The sequence below is a fragment of the Porites lutea genome, chromosome 9 (assembly GCF_958299795.1).
Source record: "Porites lutea chromosome 9, jaPorLute2.1, whole genome shotgun sequence".
NCBI lineage: Eukaryota > Metazoa > Cnidaria > Anthozoa > Scleractinia > Poritidae > Porites > Porites lutea.
In genome coordinates, this window is record NC_133209.1 from 2,560,756 (window position 1) to 2,587,403 (window position 26,648).

Genomic DNA, 26,648 nt, shown 5'->3' on the forward strand with positions numbered 1-26,648 from the left:
CAACATTCTCAGCTATTTTACAATTCATGAGAAAGACATAATAATACTAATTTTTTACTTATAAGAATCACTTTTAAATAGTTTTGTATGTATGAGCTCAAGCATGCTGTAAAAACCACTGTCATAAATTGCCAATAAGGTCACATAAATTATCTAGATTTCCATCACTGTAGTGATCTAGTTGTAAATGTACGAATTTCTTCTGTCCCGAATTTTTGGATGTGAAAAAGGCTCGGGAGCAAGAGCAAAATCAACAAAGATGTCATAATGTAATAATTTCACTTTATTCATCCTGTCAATAAAACAACTTAAATATTTAACTTTAACAGAAACTTCCAGTGGAAACTACATTTCCCACTGACGTGTGCCCCATAAATCTTACAGGCTTCTGAACTCTGTACTCATTACATCTTCCACTCAAACTTAAGGAGGCAAGGCAAACATATACAACAATAACCTTGCAACAGGAACAATTATAATGCAAGTCTTTTTTTTCATCCAAAGGCAACAAGACAACAAAGCATCTTAACATTTTCTGAACAATGTAATAATCTTTCGTCATGGCCATTAACAATACTCAGACCTTAGAAATGACACTTTAGACTTTAAGAGCCACATCCACTATAGCACAACTTTGCCTTCACAAAGGCAAAGGAAACAAAAGGGTTGCCCTTAATGAATTTCTGGCATGATATCTGTCTGCACAGCATAGAATATTCTCAAAACAACAACACGTGGTTCAATCCAGTATGGTGTGAACACTGATTGAGTACTGTGTAAACCGAATATTGCAAATCTAGTACATTGTTCCTCAACCAAGGACCTTCTCGTACATGTATATCCTTGCTCATGGCCTAATGCGGGAAAAGCTCTAAAAATAACGCAACATGTTCTCTTTTGGTTCAGGCCAACCCAAGAGATGATTAAAAACAGTAGTTAATTCAAGACTGTCTGAAGCGTGTCTTGTCTCGCGGCGCCCGTCTCCCACGGTTTCTCTTCTTGCCTTTTCCCCGTCCACCTCCTTTTGCCCCACCTTCTTTCGGCATACGCAGATCTAAGATGTCTTCTTCGTCACCGTAATCTTCAGTCTCCTGCAAGTCATCGCGTTTTTCCGCCTTGTCATCAGCTTCGCGCATCTTGTGTAGGTCTATGAATAGGAGGGGGAGATTGTAAGGGTTGATCATGCCCCCAGCGGGGGGGGACTCCCCATCATGGCCTATACGGCTATACGGGAAGGTTCCGCCCAAAAGGGGTACCTTTAACAGGCATATGAAAGGGTAAGGAAATCTGTCACGGACTAACATGCATTTTATGGCTGTGAAAAAGTTTAGAAAATGTGTGGTTTAAGGATAATTCATATCTTAAAGACAGTGCATTTACAGCTGTTAAAAGGGATGTAAAGTTCTAAACTAGGTATCAAACTTTGTTAAGTACCCGCCAGGGTCTCCTATCGCTCATGGCTGGAGAGGCTGGACCGTGGGACGGAGCCTCCCCGTATAAAACTTTGTTAAGTACCTATAGCCCATGGTTGGAGGGGTTGGACCTCGGAGTGGAGCACCAGTACTACGTTCTTTTTTCTTAGTAAAAACACTGGTTAACTTACATATCTTGTTTAGAACATGAGGTTTTGCTCATTAGCATTAGATTTGCTTCGTGCCATTAACTTGTCTATCTAATGAAGAGTATCTCCCAGATAACTACAACAAATATCGAGATGTCTCAATGGGACAGTGGCTGTTTGCGATTTAAGGACAACGTTTTGGCTTTAACACGGCCAACGGTTAATTTCTTTACTTGAGGATTGACGGAAACGTAACTGTTAACAGTTATGCATTATGTCTTCTCAAATCAATGAATCGTTCGATGAGCAAAACCTAATGATGTAGTTTATTGACGTCAAGTGGACACCTATAAAGTTCAACGCCTGAAACAAGCGTAAAGGACCATCCTGCAAAATGGAAGTTTAATAAGCCAGAAGAAAAGACGTAAAACATCTTCACAAGCGATCCTAACACAAAAACACCCAGACATCTTGACCCGACAGGCTTGGGCTATAAATGATTTATAATGTGACCAAAACAATCACATGAATTATCTTCTTGCGGGGCAAATAAGGCCTATCTTACCTGCTCGAGTAACCACTAACAAAACAGGATTCGCTTCATCTTGCTGCGCGAGTGGCAACCCACATGAAAATACGGCTAAAGCTTACCTTGTTGCACAATCCCCTTGACTTCCACGATAGTACCTTCTAGTGTGTTCACTTCATGCATCAATCGTCCAGTATCGCCCCACTTGCAACACGACTCGATATCCCGGATGCAATCTCCAACGCGTGCACTAATGTGTTCCAAACGTTGTACGTCAAGACCGAAGTCATGCGAACCCAGCCTGTGCCCAGACAAGGCATTCAACTCTTCGCATAGCTCTCTCTCGGCAGCGAACAGAGGCCATATCTTGTGAAGATACAGTTGCTTGTAGATGTTGAACTGCTGCAGCGTTTGCCAGTGAGAGTTGCCGGGCTGAGTGTGCGATCTGTACGTCTCACTCGTGTTGTGGTTGAATTGGACATTGCACACGCTGCACGCGGAGACGTCTGCTTTGAAGCGCTCAAAATAAGATTCAACCGAGTGGGAAGGTTGCACTGGCGAAGACGTGCTTGTCTGGCATCGCATCTGCCTGTACCATCGCTGGATGGTGATGGCGGCGGCTTCACGCGCCGATTCCAAGGCACGTTCCCTTCTCTGCTCCTCCAAGTAACCAGTGGGCATCTGAAACTCTGGTGGTAAGTACATATCCGTCGGAGGTTCACCTGCAACGGCTTCTTGAAATTGCCAAGGAGATGCTCCCATGACAAAGGACTGAGTAAAAGAAGAAATGTTCACTTCATCGGTCCACAGCCGGCGGTTGTACCAACGAACCGCAAACAACCGTTCGTTTCTCTCGTAAAGAAGCCGCTGCAGTGCCAGAACCACGTCCTTGACGCCGTCGGCAGCCTGCAACGCCACCAGCGCTTTCTGCACACGGTATGGCAAAAACGCGTGCACGTTGACATCGCGTAGCGCTTCAATAAGCAGGCCACAGGGAGGCGGAATCCCTCTGCCGTAGTTACACAACATTGTCATGGCTAGGAGCAAGACTCTTTCTGTCTCACCAGATTGCACGCGCTCTAAAGTTTTCGTACTGAATGCACTGTTAATTAGGTTAAAGCGGCGGTGAACTTGACCCGAAACAAGTTGCACCATGCATTCAAGCAAACGCTGCACTTGGCAGATTCCTTTGAACGGAGGTATTTTCGAAGCACTAGCTTCTACGATGCTGTACAAGCTGGGGAATTTATCGCTGCCGTAAATAGCATCCCAGAGGTCGATCAGGCGAAGATAGCTCTCCGGAAGGCAGACAGGATGTTCGTATTCGTTGAACAAACGAGCGAACAGCGTCAAGCAGGCGACCAGCTGGTGTTCAAAGATGGCACTTGCATTAGCAAGGGATGGTAATGGGATGGAAGATCTACATGCAACCAAGCTCGTAAATCTTCGAATAATGAAGAACGCACTGTTCAAAATGTCCCCATAAACATATAGTACACGCGTGCCATCTTTCAAGAGCCTGAAAAAACTGCTGTACTCTCCGGTTTGCTTGTCCAGTAGCATACTATCACAAGGTGAAGTAACATTTCTTTCAACAAACGCCTTCTCCTCCACTGAAAGCAAGGCAGCAATTTTACCGTGATATCCGACAAGATGAAGGATTCGCGACACTTCCATAAACCGATCAGTGTTCTGTCGCCGTTGAGTGTCATTACTGGTCTTCCATAAGAAATCCGCATACCTTGACAGCCCCTCTCTGATCACAGCATGTTTGCGAATGACACGAACATGCTCTTTGCTAAGCCAGGACACGTGCAAGCCCATCCTCGGAAAGAGTAAATCGTACAGAAGTTGGCATGCTCGGAAGTCCTCTATATTGTTAGCGAGAAGCACTCGTGAAAATTGCCCATGAGAATCGAAACGGGCGATGGACGTCACGAAGGACTGCACAAGGGCGTTGACATGAATCCGATGGCACAAAAAATGGAAGACCTTTTCAAACACCTCCTTGGATAATGGAGCATGAGCAAGATCACATCTTTCAGCGGCACAGGACATTCCCCTCTGAAATCTTCTACAAACACTATGATGTCGGACCTTCACTGCAAGAATATCATTAATGTTCTGCGCTAACTGGTGGGCCACGTTACATAAATAGTTCGAGATACGTCCTCGCGCTACTCCTACGTCAACGACTAACTTATTGCCTCTAACATCAGCCGGTCTGTAAGGAACATCAGAAACGAACAGACTACCGCTATTCAAGAAGGCGCATCTCGCATCCGCTTGATCGTCTTTGAACAGACCAAAGTATCTCTCACATGTTTCTACGCTCTGCAGCTCAGCCACGGTGTTTTGGGGCTTGTTTAGCGCTAAAATAAGACCAAACACCTTATCAAGGCCACGAATAAACACATTAGGAAAGTCGGATAAACCGGAATGCGAAGAGTCTCCGTTGCTTATGGCAAAGAGCGCGAGACATGCGTCTGCTTCGCCACAGATGTTGTTGACTTTACTGAAGAGTTTCCGGGCACTCTCAGCATCTTCCGCATCTCTGTTAAGCTTGGCTAACACCAGAAGGCATTCCGCTTCGCCGTTTTTGTCATCACAATCATCAAACAACTCTAGGGCCGTCTCGGCGGGTCCTTCGATTAACTCAAACTTCTCAGCGCTGGAGGCATGCCTCTGAAGACCGCGAGCGGCAGCGAGATAGCATTCCGCGGCAAAGCTCTTCCGGTGCACAAATTTGGCTGCCTCGATGAATCTGCCGTTCTTTCGCAGAAGATTGCCCGCGTCAGTGTATCTTCCTTCGCTTATCAGGGCCTCCACAGCTTCCTGGACGCACCCGTGATTCTCCAGAAATAGGATTCGGTCATTTGCTGATGGCAGGCGCTCCAGTACTAAAACCATCTCTTCAAGACGACCACAGCTGAAATGAAAGAGGTGAAAACGTAAGCAAAAAATCTCTTAATTGACATTCTGAAGTAGGGAACCAATACGAAAAGTGACCAGCTCGAAGTGATCTTCTCTGGAAACGTGTCCGTAATATTAAGACCCAGAGTATTGCTTTTGGAGGGAAGGAAGGGGCCAAATAACCTTGCCTAACGAAAATCTGCCATTCTAATTTTTTTGTTTTAATTAAAACCACCCTGCCTTTCTTTACCTGCCCGATTTTGGCGTACTCGAGAAAGACTGCATAAATCGAGTAAGATCTTAGCTGACTCTGTGCTGCTTGTTGCTAGGATACAGTTTTGAGTCCAGGCCTAATAGCCATGCGCTTGATACAGCGGGCTCAGATATGATCGTCGGTTTATCAATAAATGGATTCTCGCACTTGGAAAGCAGTTCGACGATAAAGAACAAGATTGACTAGTCCGGAAGTTCGGGCTGTGGTGACCTCAAAGGCTTGACGCGGTTCAGGCAGAGCTTCTTTTTATCTTCCCCACTAAAGAAGAGAAAAAAGGGCTGTGCTCACATAGTGCATAACAACCCACCTGAAGTGTTCCTCAGCTAGCTGATGACATAACCGCTCTACTGTCCGTGACTCCTTAGGTGGGCGTACTCCTCCTCTGCCGGTCTCCACACCCACAAGGCTTTTGTAGCGCTGCAAGGTGTCTATCGCCTCCTCGTACAGGTTACCCTGGCACAGCGCTTCTACTGCTTGGTGGTAATCGTTGATCATCTCGTAACACTCACTGGCTTCCAAGAAGTGACGCTCTTTTCTCAGCTGCCTGGCGGCGTCTTCAAACTAAAAAGGACAGATAAAAAACAATGGAGACTTAAAATAGCAAAGGAACTTTTTCGTTTCCTAGAGGAGCGGTGGTAACAGCACTTGTCCACGCATATAGAAACTGTAGGTCTGTAACGCAATCTCACCCACGAAATCATCAGGCGTTCATGATGGCCAAAAAGACAAATTAATACAAAAAAAATTAAAAGTAAAAAATTCAAGCCGTTCTCCTGCGCGGCATAGACACAAATAACAATTAGGGGTCTAACAAGTAGGATTTCACTCGTGTGATCATCGAATGAAAGTTTATCTGTTTTGGTCGAATATATCAAAGTCTGATAGGCTTGTAGGGCCCCTTTGGCAGTCTACATTCGCTAGAAACATTGAATTCCAACAAATAGGACCGTTAAAATGCCGTGATGCCAACACATTGGCTTTAAGCTCCTATATTGAAAGACTGATTATGCTGGTGTAGGTAGCACACATACAAATACCTTTCCTAATTTCCTGTTGAGTTTGGCCAGTAGCAGTCTCTCTCGTGCATTGTGCAGACACTTGGCCCCTTCATCCAACATGGCGCACTGCAAAAACTGATCAGCAGCCTTTAAGAACTGCGCCCTCATCACTTTAGGATTTGCCTTGAGTTTGGCGGCTTCAGCAGCCTGCAACTGCGCTTGGCTCTTCTTTATCATCAGAGCATCACCAGCCATGTTAAAACACTTGACGGCCACCTCCCAAAGCTCCTTGTTGTAGAAGTAGTGACCCTGCTGCGACCATTCCGCTTCCGTCGACTTCTCCACGAACATACTGGTCAGCTGCTCTGTTTCGTTCGGCTCGCCTGCCATACGTATCACCCGAACGAGGCTCAGCTTCTGAAAATACTCAAACATTGGCGCCCGCGCTTCCTCGTCCTCGTCAAAAAACCAAACGTTGACCCTGGCGCGAGTAATAGCGGTGTACAGGAATTTGAATTCGGAATTGAGCACTTTGTGTTTGTCCATGTCAAACTGCAGCGGGCGGGTTGACGTGACCAGTTCATCTTCTGTCAACTCTATCAGCCCTGTAGTATTAGGAACTTTGCCTTCTGCCACGGCCTTGATGTAGGTCGTTACAACTCGCCACTCTTTCTTTGCCTGTACGCCCAAGAAAAATAAAATGCACTTTATTTGAGTGTCAATGTATTTATCACGATATCGCTAATTGGGGACACTAAATGGGGAAAAATTGTACAACTTAGGACGTGGCAAAGTGGGCGACCGCAGACAGAAATGTGTTCCACTTCAGCCGCGCAAGAACCAATTATTCAGGCGCGTGCTTTATGCGGCCGGGACCAGTTTCCGACTCGAACAGCCTTGTAAGGTGTAGATTATTTACAAAGGAAGACTTCGGTTTTTCAAGTTAGAAGAGACAAGTCAACTTGTGAAAATACAAAGGAACAAAATTCTAAACTAACAGCACACGAACCCGAAAGCAAAACTAACGCCAAACAACTCATTTATTGCATCGCTGATACGAGGTAAGCGAACGCTTCATTAATCATAGAGCAGTACACAAGACATATACGCTAGTCATAGGGTATATCATTTTGAATCAACGATATAAATTTCAAGGGATCTAAACGGTAGAAATTGAACCCAGACTCAGTCTATACAAATTTTTGGTACATTAAGGTATGCTCACCTGTGAATCTTTAAAGAAGTTGTAAATGAGGACATCGTCAAACTCCAATCCCTTGGACTCGTAAATAGTCAGAATCAATCCTTGCTTCAACTCGTCCGGCATTTTGGCACGAGTCTCTTCCGACGCTACAAGAATCACCTGATGAGCGCCAAACTCAATCCTCGACGACTGCCGACGGTTTCCTCTTAGTATCATAGCCAGATCACCAAAACTGCACGACTCTAAAAGCACGGGCTTTGGTCCTTCGAATAAGCCTTGATCCTTCTCAAGACGATCAAATGACTCAGGAAAGTAAAACAGTAGGAGATCTACAACACTCGAGGCCAGCTTCAAGATACCTGCATGCGAGCGATAGTTGTGAGTCAACTGATAAAGTTTGTTCGGCACACGAACCCCTGACTGAAAACCAAGTGCTTGGTAAGACTGCTGCGAGTAAAAGAACAGAGACTTGAGATCATTAAAGCGGAAGGCGATTCCTCTCATGATGCTCTGTGCTGTATCGCCGGTGAAGAAAAGTCCATTAGGATCACGGCTGCAGCGGATCAACAATGACAGTTCAGCTTGAGTAAAATCCTGTGTTTCGTCAACGTAAAAGCGATGAACGGACCACTCAGGCACTTGGATTTGCAACAGCCGGTTGTAAATGTGATGCACTACGTCCGCCTCGTCGAACATCCGCAAAGAACATTTGATCTGCTGGTAGATACGAAACAGCGAATAAACAACTTCTCTGTCGGCGGAGAAGTTGGGTGCTCGTTTTCGTCCAAGTTCACAATACTCCTCTGAACTAAGGTAGCCGCATTCTGTATGCAAAGCCTCGATAGATCCTTTGATGAACGACCTGATCTCAGTCCAGACAAGGGTGGGGTGGTACTGGGCCTTGAGCTTCTTGGTCATCCCGGGCCATAGTTCGGATACAAACACGTAATAAGTGACCTCTCGTCTGGGGTCAAAGTTCTTTAAATCCTGCCTTCCAGGGCCGACATCCTCCATTTGCTCATAAGCTGCAGCTTCTTCCCGGTCCTCACCTTCACTATCAGAATCTTCATCAATGGCTACTAAATGAGTCTCCTCCTCTCCCCAACCATAGATCTTTCTCATAAGACTACCATCATCAGCGCGAGGGAAGAACTCACAACCAGGAAGCGAAGCATCCAACAAGAGCAGCCAGTCACGAGAAGTGATGAACAAGGGCCAAGCCGCGTCGTCGATATCTTGAATCCTTGAAGGCAACGGCGTGTCTTCGCTTTCAACGTGTTCTCTTGCTGCGGGACAAGCGTGGCTGAGCTCAGAGAAGTTTTTCTGGACTTCAGTGCAAAGTACTGGATTCTTTGTGATGAACACTTGATGTAGGTGTTCGTATTCCTGTTTATTGTGTTCCTCGAATTCAGACAGTTCCACGGTATCATCGCCTTCCTCATAGTCTTTGCGCCGTGCATCTTTGGCACGAACAAATTCCTCAGACGACGAAGATTTCTCTACCACTCCATCTCGGTCTTTCTTGAAACTTTCTGCCTCACAGAACAACTCCTCTGGCTCATCACAAACTGTAAAACCTCTGCTTGTTTCAGATTTGGGTAAAAACTGCACGAGTTTAGGAATGTGAGGACCCGCTGTTATGGCCTTGTCCCAGTAAGACTGAAATTCGTTCCAAAGTCTATACAAGCAGCAAGTTGTTTTGCCAGTTCCACTGCGGCCAAGCAAGATAATAGGGCAAGGTTGACTGGGATGTAGGTTGATGATTGCATGCTCCAGTTCAGTAACCCTAAAGGGGAAGTCCACTTTAACTGCCTGGTTGTTGTGAAGAACAGTATTTATTAAAGCCGAAGAAAAGGCATAAAATTTGAGAATATGGTACTCCATATCATTTGGACTTGCGGGAGGAAAAAAAAACTGTGATGAGCTACCTTTCGCTTGGGCGCTCACAGCCTTTGACGCTTTCTCATAGGAAACCTCCGTCACCTTTTCTCCCACTTCAACAAAGAAGTTTGGGAGCCGTTCGCCACTTGTATTTTTCACTTTGTCATCGCCTCTTCTGAAACCAGACAGCTCTTTCTTCACAATGCAGCTCAGTCCTCGATCATGAGATTTCACAATACTTTCCACTTTCTTCAAAAGTGCATCTCGGTCTGCGGCCACGTCCCAAACTCGGATGATCTCAGAATAAACTCTTCCTGAAGTTGTCTCAGCTTGTACTCTCAACTCTGGATCGTCGCTACATTTGGCCGAGAAAGCGACTGTCAGTTCCCAGATTATCCGAGACGTCTTTGTCAGTTTTGCCTCAAACAGCATAATGTTGTGCTTTTTAGGTAAGCCGTCAATCCTCCTGCAAAGCTTTTTGGTCCAACGCCCTTCTGCAAGCATGCGAATTCGGGAGACGATCCGACGCTTCAAGACGTCGCTAACGTTGGTGTTCTGCAGCGCCTTCCAGAACTGGTCTGTGCAGTCAACCTCCCAAGGCAGATCTTCAAATGGAGACTCCAGATCCAATTGAAGCTCTCCTTCATTTAGTTCGTCATCTTCCTCGTCATCTTGGATACGTTCAATATCAGGAACAAGCTCACCTACACCTTCTTCTTCCTTCTTCCTTTCCTTTGCGTCAACACTACTGACTTCTGCCACTGGCTTTCCTTCAGCACTTTCACCAGCTTCTTCGACGTTTTCCACAAACTGCTCAGCGCATAAGCTGTGAATCATGTCATCGATGCTCGCACGAAACTTGTCCAAAGGATCCTTCTTCACAGACGGTGCTGAGGGAATTGGCTTCTTGTCCCTACCTTTGACTTTCACCACCCGATCATCATCATCATCATCATCCCGTGCGGCGTCATCTGCAAGTTGACACCACTCTGGTTCTGGCTCCGCCTCCTGCTCATGCGTTGTACTAACCTGCTGCTGTGGCTTGTCAGGCTTCTTCAGGATTTTTTTCTTTCTCTTTGCACTACCAGACTTCTTGCCACTCTTGTAAGAGTTAGTCGCTGCCCTGATGAGCCGTGCACGAGGGTCCTTCTTGTTAAGGAAATCCACCGGGATCTTGCCATCTGCGTTCTTCAGTGTTGGATTGGCTCGGGCTTCTAACAGAACATCAATCATATCACATTTTCGTTTAGAACACTTGCCAAAAGCCACCAAATGGAAGAGAGAGTTCCCACTGCCATCCACTACGTCAGGATCGAACAAATCCGAGTCAAGCAAGGCCTGGAGAAATCCGTAGTTCCCTGAGGAAGAAAATAACGGATCTTCAACAAAAGTCTCTTTCGATAATTTGTTAATAGAACTCAGCAACATATGAATCACGCAATAATGCTCATTTTTTTAGTAGAATGAAACACAAAAACACAAGGCTTCCATTGTATGTACTAACTGTTATAATGTGCTTCTTTTACTACACTGAAGCAAGACCAATTATTAAAAAAAAAAAAAAAACAGGAACATAAACATCTTCATGGCAATTGCAGCCTATGTAGCTTGGAGTAACAGCTGCAAATTAACAGGGATAAGGAATCCCTTCTTGTGCTGAGAGAGGTTAACACACCTGTTGTGAGCAGCCGCTTCATGGCTTCATGCAGAAGTGAGTCTCCAGCTTTGGTCACAAGACAGGATGAATCGGCACCGTACTGAAGTAGCGTGACCACCATGTTATAATCCTCGGCTTCCAAGGCCATCTCTAAAGGAGACTCCGACTTCTTCTTTAGTCCATTCGGGGATGCACCGTTCTCCAACAAAGCCATAACAAGAGGACCCCGGTGCTTCTCATTAGCCACAAAAACAAGCTCTAGAGGTATCTCTGCTGCGTCAATACCCGTTGCTAAGCCACCCTCCCCTGGGGAGTATCGCTGCGGTCCTCCACCCCCTAGGTACAGAACATGTAACTTGTCCCAAGCACTCTTCTCTACCAGCTGCTTGATCAGCTTTTCCAGAATGTGGTTGGGGACACTACAGGTGATGCTGGATGTTCCATCTCATGAAAAAGAAAAACATAGATAAGTTTTAAAATTCTATTCTTACACTGAAGAGTCAAGGCCTAAAACCCTTCTAAGTCCCAAGAGTTTATCCCAACAATATCACTGTACTTGTGATTAAGAGAAAAGGTTATGAGAATTACCTGCAAGATTAACACCCAAAGAAACTATCTGAGAAAGGACAGCTGACTTGTCATCGTCATTCTCAGCTCTTTTCAATCCTTCACCAAACACTCGAACTGCATCTCTGTTCTGATCCAAACAAGCATGGCAGTATCCTTGTCGCACATAGCCCTGAGACGATGTTTAAAATGTTCATATTAAAGAGAACTACAACAAAATGAAGAGTTATGTGCAGAGACTCAGAGGAATGGCACGAATGCAGGACGGTACATCTGTAATCAAGAAATATTTGTAATGATGGTGCGATTGATTGAGACTCCCAGGATAAGAAGGCTATGCAGTATATGATAAGACTATTGCCGAAGGCCATCCTACAACTTGAAGTGTATGTTAGAAAGGGGAAATCATGTAAAGACAACATGAGAGCAAATAAAAAAGGACAGGGATGTTGCTATTCCATCTCAGCTCCTATTCTAATCTGTTATTGGCACAGAATATCAATTGTTTCTCTATCTCACCACCCTCGATAGTATTTCCTTCTTCCTTTCTCAAACTCATTAATAATTCATAAATAAAATTCAAAGGAAATTAATGTTTAATGAGTGTTTGGATATCAGATGAAAAACTGCTCATTTTTGCATCCTTAATTTCTCCTTCAAAAATGATTTTGTTTGAGCAGAAATATCAAACATTCGACACAGTGTTTCATCACCAGCTATTTTCAACTCTCTTCTCGGTGTTTCATCTGGTGATGAAACACTGCGTCTCATGTTTGATATATTACACCAAAAAACATTCTGATGTCTCTGCCAACCCATTTGTATTTTGCAATGAGATACAGAAGAAAAACTAAACAACTACTACAATGCACTGTGCAACCTTAATTTTCAATAAACAATGGGTGTTTATTGTTTGACGATGTCAGCACTACATTCTTTGAATAGAGAATACGCTCCATTACAAATAGACGCATCTAACAGCACTCTAATCCTTAATGGAACACAAACAAAAAAACTTTTGGCACACCTTGAACCACTCTGGTCTAAATCTGGTACAGCTCTTGGCATCTGCAAGTCCCTGTTGGTAATTTCCAATATTGTAATGGGCCAGAGCTCGATTGCAAAGCAATGTTGCTAGGAACTCTTTGTCCGTACTGGGCACATACTGCATGGCTAGAGTGTAGTATTCCACAAGAACAGCAAATTCCTTTTCAGAAAACAGTCTCTTTCCACGCTCTTTCCACTTACTGGCTTCAACCTGTGAACACAAGTTAAAGTACACGTAATGTGAATGTGTTCAAAGCAAAAAACTACCATGTACAGGAGAATCCTAATTTCCTAAATCCTCGGTGTATTAAAGCTCCCAATAATCTGATTCAAAACCAGCTCCCCCTCAAAGTATAACCCATCCTGATTATTCAAAATAATTTCCTTTTTCCCAAGAGGTTTGTGAAAGCAAGATTCCACTGTTTAACATCAATGCTCTTCTAACAATATCAATGCATCACCAAGAGGAAATGTTATGAGAATTAAAATGATTACCAAGGGGCTTTGTATTAAGAAAACACAAAAATTAACATAGTGTATGTTAGAACAACTTTACTGCTTAGTCCAACTAAAAACAGTGACCTGGCTGGCGCTTCCCAAGTTGTAGGCCCATCAACAAATGAAAAAAATTATTTGTTTATGTGCCTTCCCAATATAAGCCTCCTCCAAATGTATAGAAATGAATTCGAATCATAATGATGCTTTGAAGCTTAATTATTAACCAATAAATGCAAAACATATTTTGATCAGCAATGCCATAGCTTGTTTTGAAGTGCTCTTTCTATTCCAGATATAAACCTCCTCTGACATAGGCCCCTCCATTTATAAGCCCTACTAAAACCCCTTATGAAGATGTATAAGCCCAGGCTTATAAGCGGCAGTTGACAGTACAGGTGTATGTCCTTTCTGAACGTAAAAATTATTTGTACGCCTACTATTGTAATTATAACATACCTGCGATTTTGTTGGCTTGGACTTGAGACACTCCCTTCCCTTCTCCACAGCTCTGATATACTGCTTTGTTTCAAAATATGAAGTTGCCAAAGAGTTGTTTACAACATAAATGAGCTCTGCTGGATTGTTGGGAAAGTGCAGAGCTAAATTTAGCAGTTTAATTGCTCTACTGTAGTCCCTTGAGCCTAGTGCTTTGATGCCTTCTTCTTTCCAGTAGTGACCTTGGTTCTACAGGATAGACAGAAAAGCGCATTTACACTGTAAGTGCTGTTAATATACTGTAATAAAATTATATGTGGGTAGGGCCCGGGCCATTCAGGATTTCTGATCTAATCTAACTAACATCAGGATAAAATAATCTTACAGTAACTACTGGTAACTGACAAAAAACAACTTAATGAGTGCCATGGTGTCACAAGTACCAATTTGGGAGAGAACAGCAAGTGTCTTATTCCGACAGTTTTTACGTGCTACTACACCTTTCCCAAGGTAACTAACAGGAGTATTAGAATTGTCCAGTATTAAACAGAGATGAGCTGATACAACTTCTAAAGACTGTCTTGTGTCTGTCAATAAGTATTTTGATGCCAACAATTGAAATTTTAGCCAAAGGAAGTTCCATAACAAATGTTACTACCACTAATTTAGATGCAAGTGTCACTTCTGTAGTTGCACAGCGACTACTCACTGTGCCTTAGAATTTACAATACAGTCAACAGAGTATGTTAATTCACCTCACGATGATGTGCTGCTGTTCCTCTGCAACAGCCAATCACAGCTGGATCAGCTCCATGCTTTAAAAGTGCGTGTGCAATAGAATAGTCTTCCATCTCCATGGCAACAGACAATGGCGGAGTCTTGCACCCATGTGGACCATTAGCAAGGGCGCCATGATCCAGAAGCACTGCAATCAACTTGTCACGATCTGGGACCGATGAACCCAGTACTTGATCAATGGGAACAATAACAGCATTACACCCAGTTGCAACACCGCCACGGCCCTTGGCATATGACCGTTGGCTGTCACCTCCCAGGAAAAGCAGATGAAGCTTGACCCACTCTTTCTTAGAGCAGATGTCTTTAATCAGTTTTTGAACAGTACCTCTTGGAATGCGGCAGGATATTCCTAGACTTCCCTCTACAAAACAGAACAAATGTAATGACAACAACCAAGATGCTTAGAATTTTGTACATCAGATGTCTGGATCTATCAATGGTGCAACAGTTAAGGATATTCTGTCCTCTAGTCGGGGAATGGTGATAGAGAGAAGTAGGAGACTTAAATTAAGTAAACTAATAGCTCTACACGGAATTTACTTCAAAGGCACTCAAAAGCTGTTTACTGAAAAACATCAATGCATGCACCGGCATAGCTAGAAATTTTTTCAGAGGTAGTCACAGTTTTCCAAATCAACCCTAACCCTTCTCCTAAGTCGTTTTCATGAGGGTGACTTATATTTACATTCTTATTGGCATGACAAAGACTGTGTTCTTCAGGCAGCATTTACCACTTTCACATGTGCCAAACGTTGGGAAAAACCTTGCTTAAAGGAGAGTCATATAGGAAAATGCACCTTTTCCCAACTATCCCTTATTTACCTTCCTTTCTCTTGCTTTCTTTTCCATTTTGTTTTTCTGGTGCACCGTCGATACTGGGCTTACAGGTATCTACGCCCCTGTAATATACCCATGGGTATGGTGGCAGACAGGAGTCTCCTCCAAAGTACAGTCAATTATAAAAATACTGTAATAGATACTTAGACTGTCTACATAAGACTGACAACCCCAAAACAAACATAATACATCTAAAAAGGAAATAAAATGTTCAAAAAGTACCAGTTATTCACCTAGTACACATACCTTTTAGATCCATTGCTGTATTTACAACATGTGACGCAAGAGCAAACTTGTCATCATCTGTTTCAGCTCTTTTAAGCCCCTCACAAAAATACATCAAAGCATCTTTGTTACGATCAAGGAAGTTCATGCAAGAGCCAAGACGGTAATATCCCTACAAAAGCAATCACACCTAAATATTAGTGCACACTTTGCTTTTAAATGACTTATATGTACTCTAAACAGAGTAGAAATTATAGATGCATGCGAGTGCTAGTGTAAACTTCAGCATGTTCGCCATCCTTGCCCCTTAATATTATGCTGCAATCCTTGGTTGAGAGGAATACTCACTTGTGGCCATAATTAGTGGCCTAACAAAATTTACAACATACAGGATGGCATGGGAAGGGCTTGAACTAGCAACCTCACAGTAGATACTCCAACCTGTTACTGGAATGAAATCTCAGCACCTTGACAAAGGCATATGGCTGTGCCTCCCAACCTACGTCAATCGTACAGCACATCTGTGTCTAGATTTCCAAGATTTCCAAGCCAATACAAAAAACAACAAGACAGAAACAAGTATTGTACCTTGGACCAGTCAGGTTCTATCTGAACACATCTTTCTGCATCCTCCAAAGCATCTTCATACTTCTTCAAGTTCAAGTATGCAGCACATCGATTACTAAGCAAAACAGCACTTAATTTATCGTTGACCCGCACATAATCCATGGCCAGGGAATAGTATTTGATAACCAAGTCATACTGCTTGTCCTTGAATAGTTGGTTTCCTCGCTCTCTCCACTTCTGTACTAGTTCCTACAAGATCCATACAGATAACAAGATGAGAAAAGGGAGCACCAAACCTTGTAGGCCATCTCCGAGTTACTAAAAGCCTCTGTTTCAAAGCGAGGCTAAGTGTGAAGGCATTGATATGAAAATGATTTGTTATTCTTATGCAAATAAAACTCATCTTCACAACAAGACAGTGTTCTCCTTATCAGGCGGTAACTGGTAAAAATCACCGCCTGCAACCACTTACAAGTTTACTAAAATTGAATAAGTAGTTAAAAAAATTTGCAAATTGTGATCGGATCCGATTCTCACAGCTAAATGAATGAATATGGAAAAGTACTAAAGCATGCACAGCTTTTCTTTTTATGGACCATGCATTTGGAAAGAGAACATTGAAGATACAGTAAAATTATTGGAATCAAAAATTTAACAAAAAATGTAAATTGTTGTCTAAAGATAACAATGGGCGATTTGTGTAAAGTAGGTTTTAAAATGAGACATTAACATTTCAAAGAACTTAGCTCCTAACTTTGCCAGTGAGGGCGAGACCACATCCCTCACTCCGCTACTCCCCCTCCCCCAGGAAAGTGCACCTCTGACACATATCTTTTCCCTAACTTGCCATGGTCCCTTACCTGCTGAGCTAAAATTTAGGGAGAACACTGACATAGGTTTTACACTTAGCCTTGCTTTGTAGGTGAGAGGCCTATTGAAAGCATAAACCAATTTCGCGCATGTGTACATAAGCAAAATGCCGTTAGTTTACAGTTATGACATGCAAATGAGTACAATTTATACTAGGGGTTTTTGGTATAAAAAATCACAACCGAAATCTTTCCAGTGTATTCCACAACCTTATGTGTCTCTATTTTACTGCACTTTTCACAAACACACGAACACTAAAGTTCAAAAGCCACCTTCACAAATGCGTTTTTCACTGCCGTCAACCATAACTACGATCACAAGCAACGAACCTTGAAACGCAGAAACACACAAAGCAGATTGAAATCCACCAATCACAGATCACAAACCATGACCTTTTGAACCCATCTGAGTAAAGTTCTGTTTCCTAAGAGGTTTGCTAAGATGATTGACAGCAGCAAAAAATGCAAATGTCAATTGGCTTTTGAACTTCAGAGTTCGCATGTTTTTGAAAAGCCCAGTAAACAGCTGTGCTTCAGAAGGCGGAAAGAAAAATCAGTATCTTATATCTCTCTTATATCTCTTTTTTACAACAGATTGAAGCTTCATCAGTCACAGTTTGTTGAATGCCCTAGCCTCTTATCTGACTCACACACAACATGCTCATTTCAAGGCAAGTAAATATTACAGTATACAGTAATAAACTAACTCTTGCTAAAGAAAAATTAGAAGCTGTTAATATTCTACATTTCAGCTCGTAGATCTTTAAGTCAATGCTGCCAACAATAATACAAGTACAATGTATGTTTTAGATAATGAACTCTTCTAAGTTTTCTTAAAGCCCAAATATACCAAGCATATAAAGCAAAACAAGAATGATATGTAGCAACATGTATTGGTACATGTAAATCACTTGTGTGCACTACAGCAAATGAATTCTCACCTCATTCTTATCCGTTTTAACAGCATAACCTTTAACTCCATATTCAATGCACTGTGAAAAGTCTCCACGTTTAAAACAGATATCCGACAATGCTTCATAACATTCCCTTTTCAGCTCAGCAGCTTTTACTGGAGAACATTGTAGAGCCAAGTTGTAATAATGCCAAGCTTTTGAATCATTTCCACATCTTGTCATCTTACTTGCTAGCTTCTTCCAGTATAAGGAATGAGCCTGTGATTGGAATACCAAACATAAGATTTACAATCACGCTTCTACCAATAAATTGAACCAGGAACAAACTCTGCCATTTTAATGACTGTAAGCATGCAAATTGATCCACTTTCCCAAGGTTGGACCAGTAATATATTATTAAATTTGAATATTTGAGGCTCTAATGGAATAATTTGCCTCACCATCGACCTTGTGCATGTACTGACAGTGAGTAATGTCAAATAAATACACAATTAAGTGTCCTTTCAGTTATTTCAATATCTTTTTAACCAGTGATTAGAGAGTCTTTCTTAGAATCTATTAGTGTCGGAGACATGTTTCACATTTACATTTGCAGTTGCTGTGGCAAAAGGATTACCAGTAATTTCTAACCAAACTATTTCTATCTGTTTCTTAGAATTCTTAAGTGGCCAAATGCTAATTGAGCCCTTATAGTTACCAGCCAGAGCTGAAATTGACAATTGCAATCTGCTTATCTTTAGGTCAACTCCTATTTATACATAAGGTTGTGATTAAAATTTCCCTGCATGCTTACTGTATTCAGTACAGTATTTACTTACAGTATTCATTGAGAGGGAACAAGTATTATTCTTAATAAATCATGACCTTAGTTTGCAGATGAGGTTGGTGTTCTACACAGCCCATTTGAGCTCCCTCCTGGATCAGCCTTGTTGCGATCTCAAATTCTTCCATCTCCAGTGCAGCTAACAGGGGACGCTTCTCACACACAGCAAGACCGTTGACACACGCCCCAAACTCCAACAAGACAGACACAAGATCCTTCTTTTCTGCTACTTTAGATGATATGACAAGTTCAAGGGGAACTCCAGAAGTATCACACCAACTAGCAAGGCCTCCCTCCCCTGGGCAAGCATCATAGGGTCCTCCACCCCCCAGGAACAGCACACGGAGACTCTCCCAGTTTTCTTTGGCTATAGCATCATCTACTGCTCTCTGAACAATGTGCTGTGGACACAATCCTTCATAAATGGTTGCTGTTCCATCTGAGAAACAAAAGGGACCATAACATTGCATACATCAAACAGGGTTCATACAAAAAATTACAACCATTTTTTGAGAACTTTTCAAGGACTACATTTGGTTTTCAAGGACCCCCTACCAGGAATGTAATTTTACAGACTGTACAAAAATGCACATTCCCAGTCCATTCTAACAGGACTTTAAGGCTTGAAATGTTTGCTTCACCACCTTCTTTACGTTTTTTTGGTAGTAGATGGTGGTAGACTTACTTGACTGCACCAGGCTAGTGCATGCAAGTATCAGTTTAGGGATTACTCTAATTTTCATCTCACCCTGTCTGGCAAAGGGAAGGGAAGGAAAGGGAAGAAGATACTGTAGTTTTATTCCAATTGTGTTACATGTCTCAAACTTTTAACCTTTATTGTACACTGTGACTTACAGTTTAACTATAAATGGAATTATTTTAGAAGTAGCAGAGACAGGGCAAAACAGAATACAACTTGCACTTGACGTTACAGTTGTATTTGGTACAACATCCACTTAAAGTATGGGTAGCATAATAGCACGCATATCCCTTTTTCTGCATTTTTGTTCTTTTTGGTCGCTTTGTTCCATTATGACTGCATCAGTGATTGAGATAAATTTACAAGCACATTCTTAAGACAAGGACTAAAGTCCTTCCATTTTCTACCACAGTTTTAATGACCAAAGCACTGTTAAACACATACCCTCTGCTTCATTGCCAATGCTAATAATCTGCAACAGTGTGTCATATTTTTCGTCTTCTGTATCTGCAAATTCAAGAGCCTGAGCAAAGGATTCCATAGCATCATCATAACGCTTCATGCCAGCCAAGCTTGATCCTAATCGGTAATGAGCCTGAATAAGTCATAAAGTAGACACATGTTTCTTTAACAGCATGCAGCAATGTTTTTAACAAAGGGGATTTAAGGACTGACAATGTCAAGAAAAAATAATTTTGTTTAAAAAGTAAACTACAGTGTGCGCAAATCAAGTATTCAGGGATCATCGTATGAGGAAAATTATTTCAACTGGCTGTTCAGGACCATGAACCACGCACCAGTTGACAAGGTTAAAGATGGAAAAATCTATGTTGTTGAATATGCACTCTTATCACTTATTATAACTCCACTGTCTGTCAGTATGCTAATAGACAGAATTCAAATAAAAATAGGCCTGTCTCATAAACATTTTGATCCAGGCCAATTTTTGAGGGCTTTGTATGAAGTCATCAGAGCATAAAGGTGCTTATAATTCCTGGCCAATTTGCACTAAAAAAGGCTGATTTTTGGCAAAGGGGGCTTTTATCTTGTTCTTTCTGAATATGCCATCCAATCTTATATTTTCACAAATTTCAATTTTTGCGACATTGCACTCCTCTTCTCTATCAGGCTGGGAATTTGCTGTTACATCTGACCTTGATTGTCTTGATCATCAACTGTTTTCTGTAAATTATCTGATTGGAGAATCAAATATTGCCTACAATTTTCATTTCCTAGATGACCATTCCTTTCATGTAATATTTTTAAAGCTTATCTGATAAATTCCCTCCGATTTTCTGAAGTTTAAAATTATTTTTTGCATTTCACTTCCCAGGTTAGGCTATTTTTCATAAAAATAAAAAAAGAAAACCTTAAACTTTCAGGTTGAAAAATGTGATGGAGAAAGGAATCAGGAAAATTCTTGCTTTCGTAAGAAGTCAAATTGTCTTTCAGGAAAATAATACTTTAACTTACTGCCCTTGTAATTTTCTAAAAGACTCAAGTCCAAAGAGATACAAATTTTAAAATGCCCCTTAGAATGCATTTCTAGAGATCTAAAAGTTCTCTGGAATAGCCTAAACAGTGTTTTCAAATGAATGTACATGTATTTAGAAGGAAACCATCATTGAGTACCCTTACCTTTGACCAGCCTGGCCTTATCTTGACACATTGCTCTGCATCCAACAGTGCTGCTCTGTAAGTTTTGTTCTTTATGTAAACCAAAGAACGATTACAAAGCAACTGAGTCAGGAGTTCTCGGTCACTAGTTGGAGCGTAGTTGATCGCTAGAGAATAGCACTCAACAAGAAGATTAAATCTGTTTTCTTTAAAAAGCTGTTTGCCTCTTTCTTTCCACCTCTTTGCCTCAGTCTACAAAGAACAGGGTTGCATAAGACCTGAATGCTAGTAACAAAAATTGCTCCTTTTTTACTTGTCATGGAAACAACAAGGTAATATGGATACAATCCTCTAGTTTTATTTAATTACTGATTTTAACACTTGTTTACCTCTATGCCATGAATTTCCAGCACATGTGTGTAACTTAGGGTGCTTACCAAAAGTCACAACTGGTGAGCCAGAACTACAGTCACTTTGAGTTTGTCTTGAGAGTACTTTACTGCTGTGTATACTATCTAGGAAAAGACTGATCTGACTGGATTATCCTGATTATCAGTGAAATTCTCTTTACGACAAGACTGGTCTGGCTAGCCATCTGGGCCTGATAGACCTCTTTCATAATGGTGGCCTATTAATATAATCTTTTTTTATGTATGATAATTCAAGCCTTTCTGACTTTGTTAGCATGTGTCAAATTCAAAAGAATTGTTACTTTCCAACAAGACCAGGAAGGCTCATTTATATACATATAAAAGAATACATAAATGAGCTGCAATTATGAAAGAGGTCTTTGGTAAGCCCCCTTTAATGGGTAATTAATGTGAGTAATAAACCCAGATTCATCACCATTGCACTCTAACCCTAACCCTAACCCTAAACCACAAAGGGAAGACATTACAGCCTTGACCCCTTCACTACCAGAACAGGTTGTGATGGGATGACTGGCCACTTAACTCTTAAACCTAAGGACAAATCCAATACTGTTATCATTCAAATGAAACCTCTTCCACAGAACTTTTGGGCAGTGCTCATATGTTTAAATGAGATATTACCAAAAAAAATTCCTAAATTTTTGTGCCCCATTTTTGAAGGGAATAAAACACACACCTGGGATCTTCCTGGTCTGATCTTATAAGCTTCTTTTCCAGCTTCTAAAGCTTGAGGATACTGTCTCAAGCTAAAATGACATGATGCCAAATAGCTATGTACTTGTGCAAGAACTTCACTCATCGAGCGTGGTATAAACTCTTTTGCAAGTCCAAAGGAGACAATAGCTTTACTATAGCTGTGGATTTGATACAGCTGCACTCCTAGTTCCTTCTTGAGTCGTCCTTGTTGCTATAAGCAAAAAAATGTAATTGGTAATCTCTCATATAATGGATTTATAGATGGTGAGTATATCAGCTCTCAGGATTCTGTATTGGCCATATGAAGCTGGGCTAACAATTGACTCCAGTGCTCTAAGTGGCGAATCAAGAAAGTTTCCTTGCACTTTTAGTGGCTCAGGCAAGGTCAGGTCCTTGACTTCTTGATTGCAGCCTAAAAGAGTTATCTACATAATTATAAGTGATGCCACTTCAAAAACAGCATCCAGGTACATGTAATCATCTGCCTGCTTACCAATAATACAATAACAAAAAGGGAAATTATGGACTGATTAACCTTGGAATGAAAAACTAAATAAATTTAGGAGTAGAAACAAACCTTGGCTAAAGTTGGGTCAATTTTTCTACAACGGGTGATGTCTTTACGTGCTTCAGCAACTTTGTCCATTTTGTAATTGGCCTCCGCTCTCCAAGCATACAGTCTGGACTGCAAAGATGCATTCTTGCTGGGACAAAATAGCAGAGAAAAGGAAAAGCACTGGCAAGCAAGACACAAGTTCTCTGCTTCAAGTGCCTCATGGCCTCGTGCAGACCACTTTTCTGGTTCATCCTGGCAAAACCAAAAAGAACATGCTTAGTTACTGCAAAGTTGTTGATTTAAAATATGCAAGGCTAAACAATGAAAAAGGGTCCGCAAAGACCGTTGTCTCAAGAAATAAATGCCTTTGAACGAGCAGATCTCTACAGACACTCCTGAAATGACAACAGTCAGTTACTTTTGGTAGGTGTTTTACACTACAGAATGCAGGAATTAACTCTGGCTGGTAAAAATACGTATCAACAGTTTTAAGTCTCGCACCTTTATTCCAGGGTTTAACTCAAGAGCTCTTTTCATATCACTGCATGCTTCATCTTTATGCTGTAAGTCCCAGTAGCAATCAGCCCTGTCCTTCAACAGCTTGCTTGCAAACTTAGGTCTGGAGGGTGGAGTAAGCTGTATTCCCCTGGTAAACAGTACAATTGCATCTTCCAATGCTCCATCTTTATAGGCCAATAATCCTTGATGGCTACACTCAACAGGATCCATGCATCAGACTCCTACATTAAAAGACTACAATATTAGTGAGTTTACGCAACAGGACGGCAAAACGCATGTGTGACAAATGTGACAGGCCTATTTCTTATGTGTTTTGTGGTTATCTTCACTAAAGTTAATGTTTTCTGGTCTTTTACAAAAAGATCTGTTAAAAGGAGAGTGGAGTTCAGCAGAAATGTTTTTCAAACAAAATATTGTCACACTTGTCACACAAGGTTTGCCATCTTCTTTCCTCTCCAGTCCTGTTGCATAAGCTCACTATTATATGTACATGCAAAACAGCAAACCCTTTTAACCCCAACATACAAGATATAAATTCTCCTGACTGATCTTTATAGATTCAGGGGTTTCAAAATGTCTTGTAGTAGGTGACCAACTCTGGAAAAGAAGGCGGCTGTGACAATCGAAGGGCAGCAAGGTTCCTTAATCTAGGGGGGTCTGGAGCAACCGGCCACAAACAATAAAGTAGCCGACGGAGCTCTGGCAGTCACCGGCTTGTTATGAAACCACTGTTAAGTTTTCTTAATAATTAGTCACGAGAAAGTAATGAAAGATCAAAACATTTTTTCCAAGGTGATCAATTTAAAAATTCTCATAACCTTTTCTCTTCACAATGTATGGATATTGTTAGGTCAAGAAATTTTATTCTGGTCACTACTAGGACTTAAATGATTAAAATTATAAACTCCTCCAGTGTTAAACAAACATTCTGTGGGTAACAAAACAACATACTGTAAACTGAATTCAAATAGGGGGAATTTTAATCAGACGTATTATTTGTTTTGTAGATGGTAACTTTTACTGGGGAGGGGGAGCTCTTCAATAGCAGTGTATGGTTGTGGACATTTTATGGAATTAGTTCATGAAATACATGTAGATAATTTCAGGTAATACCCTCCACACTGATAACACAAGATGAAGAGTCATCTTCCAATATTATTATTCTGACACCAAACAGTAAGTTGAATAAGTAATTAAGGTACATCTGTCAATTTTTTGAAATAAGATGTCTTAATATCAGATTAAATATTGTGCCCAGTGTTGGACATAGCCAAATTTTACTGCAGTTATAAAAGTAATGAGTTTGACAAAAATTAATCCCAAGCACAGGAATTTTAAAACCAAACCTAACAACTGAATGAAAAAAGTTGCATACATGTGTGTATTTTTTGAGTATGCACCAGAAATAGTCCTCAAGATAATATCATCAGCAGAGTAGTGAATGTATTTCATCGCAGAGAAAAGACAGGGTTCACAAATACGCCAAATTTGGCGTATTTTACACCAAAATTGTTCAGATGACTCCACTGAGGTTACGCAGGGAGTCACTTCGATTCCAGAATTTTTCGGTAACAAACAGAGAGCCACTTCGACTCAAAAAATGTTCAGTAACAAACACAGTTTTGTCCTTACCTTTTTCGCAACAAATGTATTTTATCTTAATTTTAAACATTGTAAAACTTAATTAAATCATTGAAATTAAAGAATTGTACTGCACGACAAAACAGGAAGAGGGTAAATTACTATCAAAGTTTACTCGATGACCGCCATCATGGATTTGAGCTTTCCAGGTCAGTGGACCGCCACAGCTACTTTGTGTATCCCTCACGATAGTGTATACATGCCAGAACCATGTGCTGGAAAGTCTGAAAATGGCTTTTTTCATTGTGATACTTGACTCCAACTATTCCAAAATGACTCCAAAATTTGTGAAGCAGAAGTCACACTGACTCCACTCATCAATAAAATTTGCAAACCCTGGAAAAGACCAGCCCAGCTCTGTGTATACAGCTGTTTGAACTGAATTCTCAGGGATAATTCCACCTGTAATGTCTATTTGAGCTTTTCCTTTATTGGTTATACTAATGTTCGAAAAAACTTCAAAGTTGATGCCAATCCCAGGATGCTGGGAGTCCACCTGGTGACACTTCAAATTTAGGTGAAATAAAACCTCAATAAACTGTCCTTTTAAAATAGCCAAGTAACACATACAATTTTCAATACACAAGCTAACAGGAAGCCAAGAACACGAAAGAAATTCAGTAGAAAAACAAGTCACCCAATATACGTATGACAACTATGAAATGCGTACTATAAATTCTGTTTTTGTTATCTCTTCACATCAGCTGATATATCGCTTCAATACATTGCAATCATTTCTGTTTACTCAGGAACCAACAATTCATGCACTTCAGATTGCGCAGGTATTTCTATTAAAAATGAAGCTTAACGTTTGGAAAATTTATGGCAAGAATCTTGAATCACTAAGACAGACTGCAACCCAGTATTGAGCGATGAAAATTCTGGCTATCTCTGGCTACGGTTGTTCACAGAATCTCCTCAACTAACACACAAAGGACTCTTAAGGAAGGTGTTGCAACATGGAAGTGAAAGTATTCAGCTTAAAGATTTTCTGAATTATATAAGACTTAATAAACGTACTACGCTTACATTACATTAGATAAGCAGATATATCTCGAGTGTTTTCCAAGACATCTTAAAACGTTTATACCTGCGAGCACACTAAACATTCACGTCATCTTCTCACACCCGTTTCTTTCTTAATACAAAGTTAAAATCGTTTGGAATTCTACTTCGCTTTGTTCAAAATAATCTTACCTTTCAAAAGAAGCTTTACATCCGTGATGAACTACCGAAGACAACACACAATTGCAACTGGGACATGACCCATGAAACACTTTTCATTCAAACACTGCCATCATCATTCATTCAACCGCTTCTTTGAATCGCAAGCGCCAGGCGCTTCACGGTAAAGTTGCTTAGAACAGACGTATTTCCGTAGCAAGCAACTTAGAACGACCTTGTTTTAAAACGATCTTTCTTGGAATGCTCTGTTCACGTCTCCAGCGGAAGAAGCCTCACCGTACACTATTGCCATAAAGCACATGTATGGCGCGAAAGGTCGTCACATCGTCGGCTAGTCACGTTAGTCACGTGAGAAGCGATAGGAGGATTTGCGGATCTGCGCCTGTTTGACACGTTTAGGGCACGTTTAGGTACTCCAGGTTCTTATTGACAAATGAAAACCCAGACGGGGTGGGCTAGCCTGCGTATCTGAAGGTTTTTTTTGTGTTTCCTCTTCGTTCTGTGGTTCGCAAAGTAAGCGATACAGCCGCGCGAATGGTCGAAACAGAAAACGATGGGAGAGGGGGCGTGGGGAGAATGGTTTGCCCCATCCCCATCGTTTCCTGTTTCGACCTTGCGCGGATGTTCGCTTACTTGCGAAACACACCAAAAAAAACGCCAGCTACGCAGGCGAGAGGTGAAATAGGAGGCTGGAGGGGTTGACAAA

At 41.4% G+C, this 26,648-nt stretch overlaps 1 protein-coding gene across 1 annotated transcript; it reads right to left on the minus strand.

The window, feature by feature from the left end:
- Positions 1-262: 262 nt before the first annotated feature.
- Positions 263-26,011, minus strand: LOC140949260 (TPR and ankyrin repeat-containing protein 1-like). Its single transcript, XM_073398484.1, has 20 exons — positions 25,955-26,011; positions 23,099-23,337; positions 22,619-22,849; positions 22,022-22,252; positions 20,936-21,166; positions 19,742-19,892; positions 18,639-19,036; positions 17,802-18,032; positions 16,013-16,240; positions 15,446-15,596; positions 14,320-14,723; positions 13,586-13,813; positions 12,612-12,842; positions 11,606-11,756; positions 11,036-11,461; positions 7,501-10,718; positions 6,315-6,953; positions 5,585-5,838; positions 2,213-5,019; positions 263-1,147 (listed from the first exon to the last, which is right to left on the minus strand). The coding sequence occupies exons 2-20, from the start codon at positions 23,324-23,326 to the stop codon at positions 942-944; spliced, it is 10,644 nt and encodes a 3,547-aa protein (XP_073254585.1). The 5' UTR covers positions 23,327-23,337; positions 25,955-26,011; the 3' UTR covers positions 263-941.
- Between the last annotated feature and the right edge of the window lie 637 nt (positions 26,012-26,648).

What these genes read in the sequence shown, in the direction of transcription:
- LOC140949260 (XM_073398484.1), bottom strand. Translation starts at nt 23,326, where the DNA reads ATGGATCCTGTTGAGTGTAGCCATCAAGGATTATTGGCCTATAAAGAT. An exon ending in TAGAACCTGACTGGTCCAAG is followed by an intron (nt 15,597 to 16,012) that starts GTACAATACTTG and finishes TTGCTTTTGTAG; the next exon opens with GGATATTACCGTCTTGGCTC. An exon ending in CCAAGCCAACAAAATCGCAG is followed by an intron (nt 12,843 to 13,585) that starts GTATGTTATAAT and finishes TTGTGTTCACAG; the next exon opens with GTTGAAGCCAGTAAGTGGAA.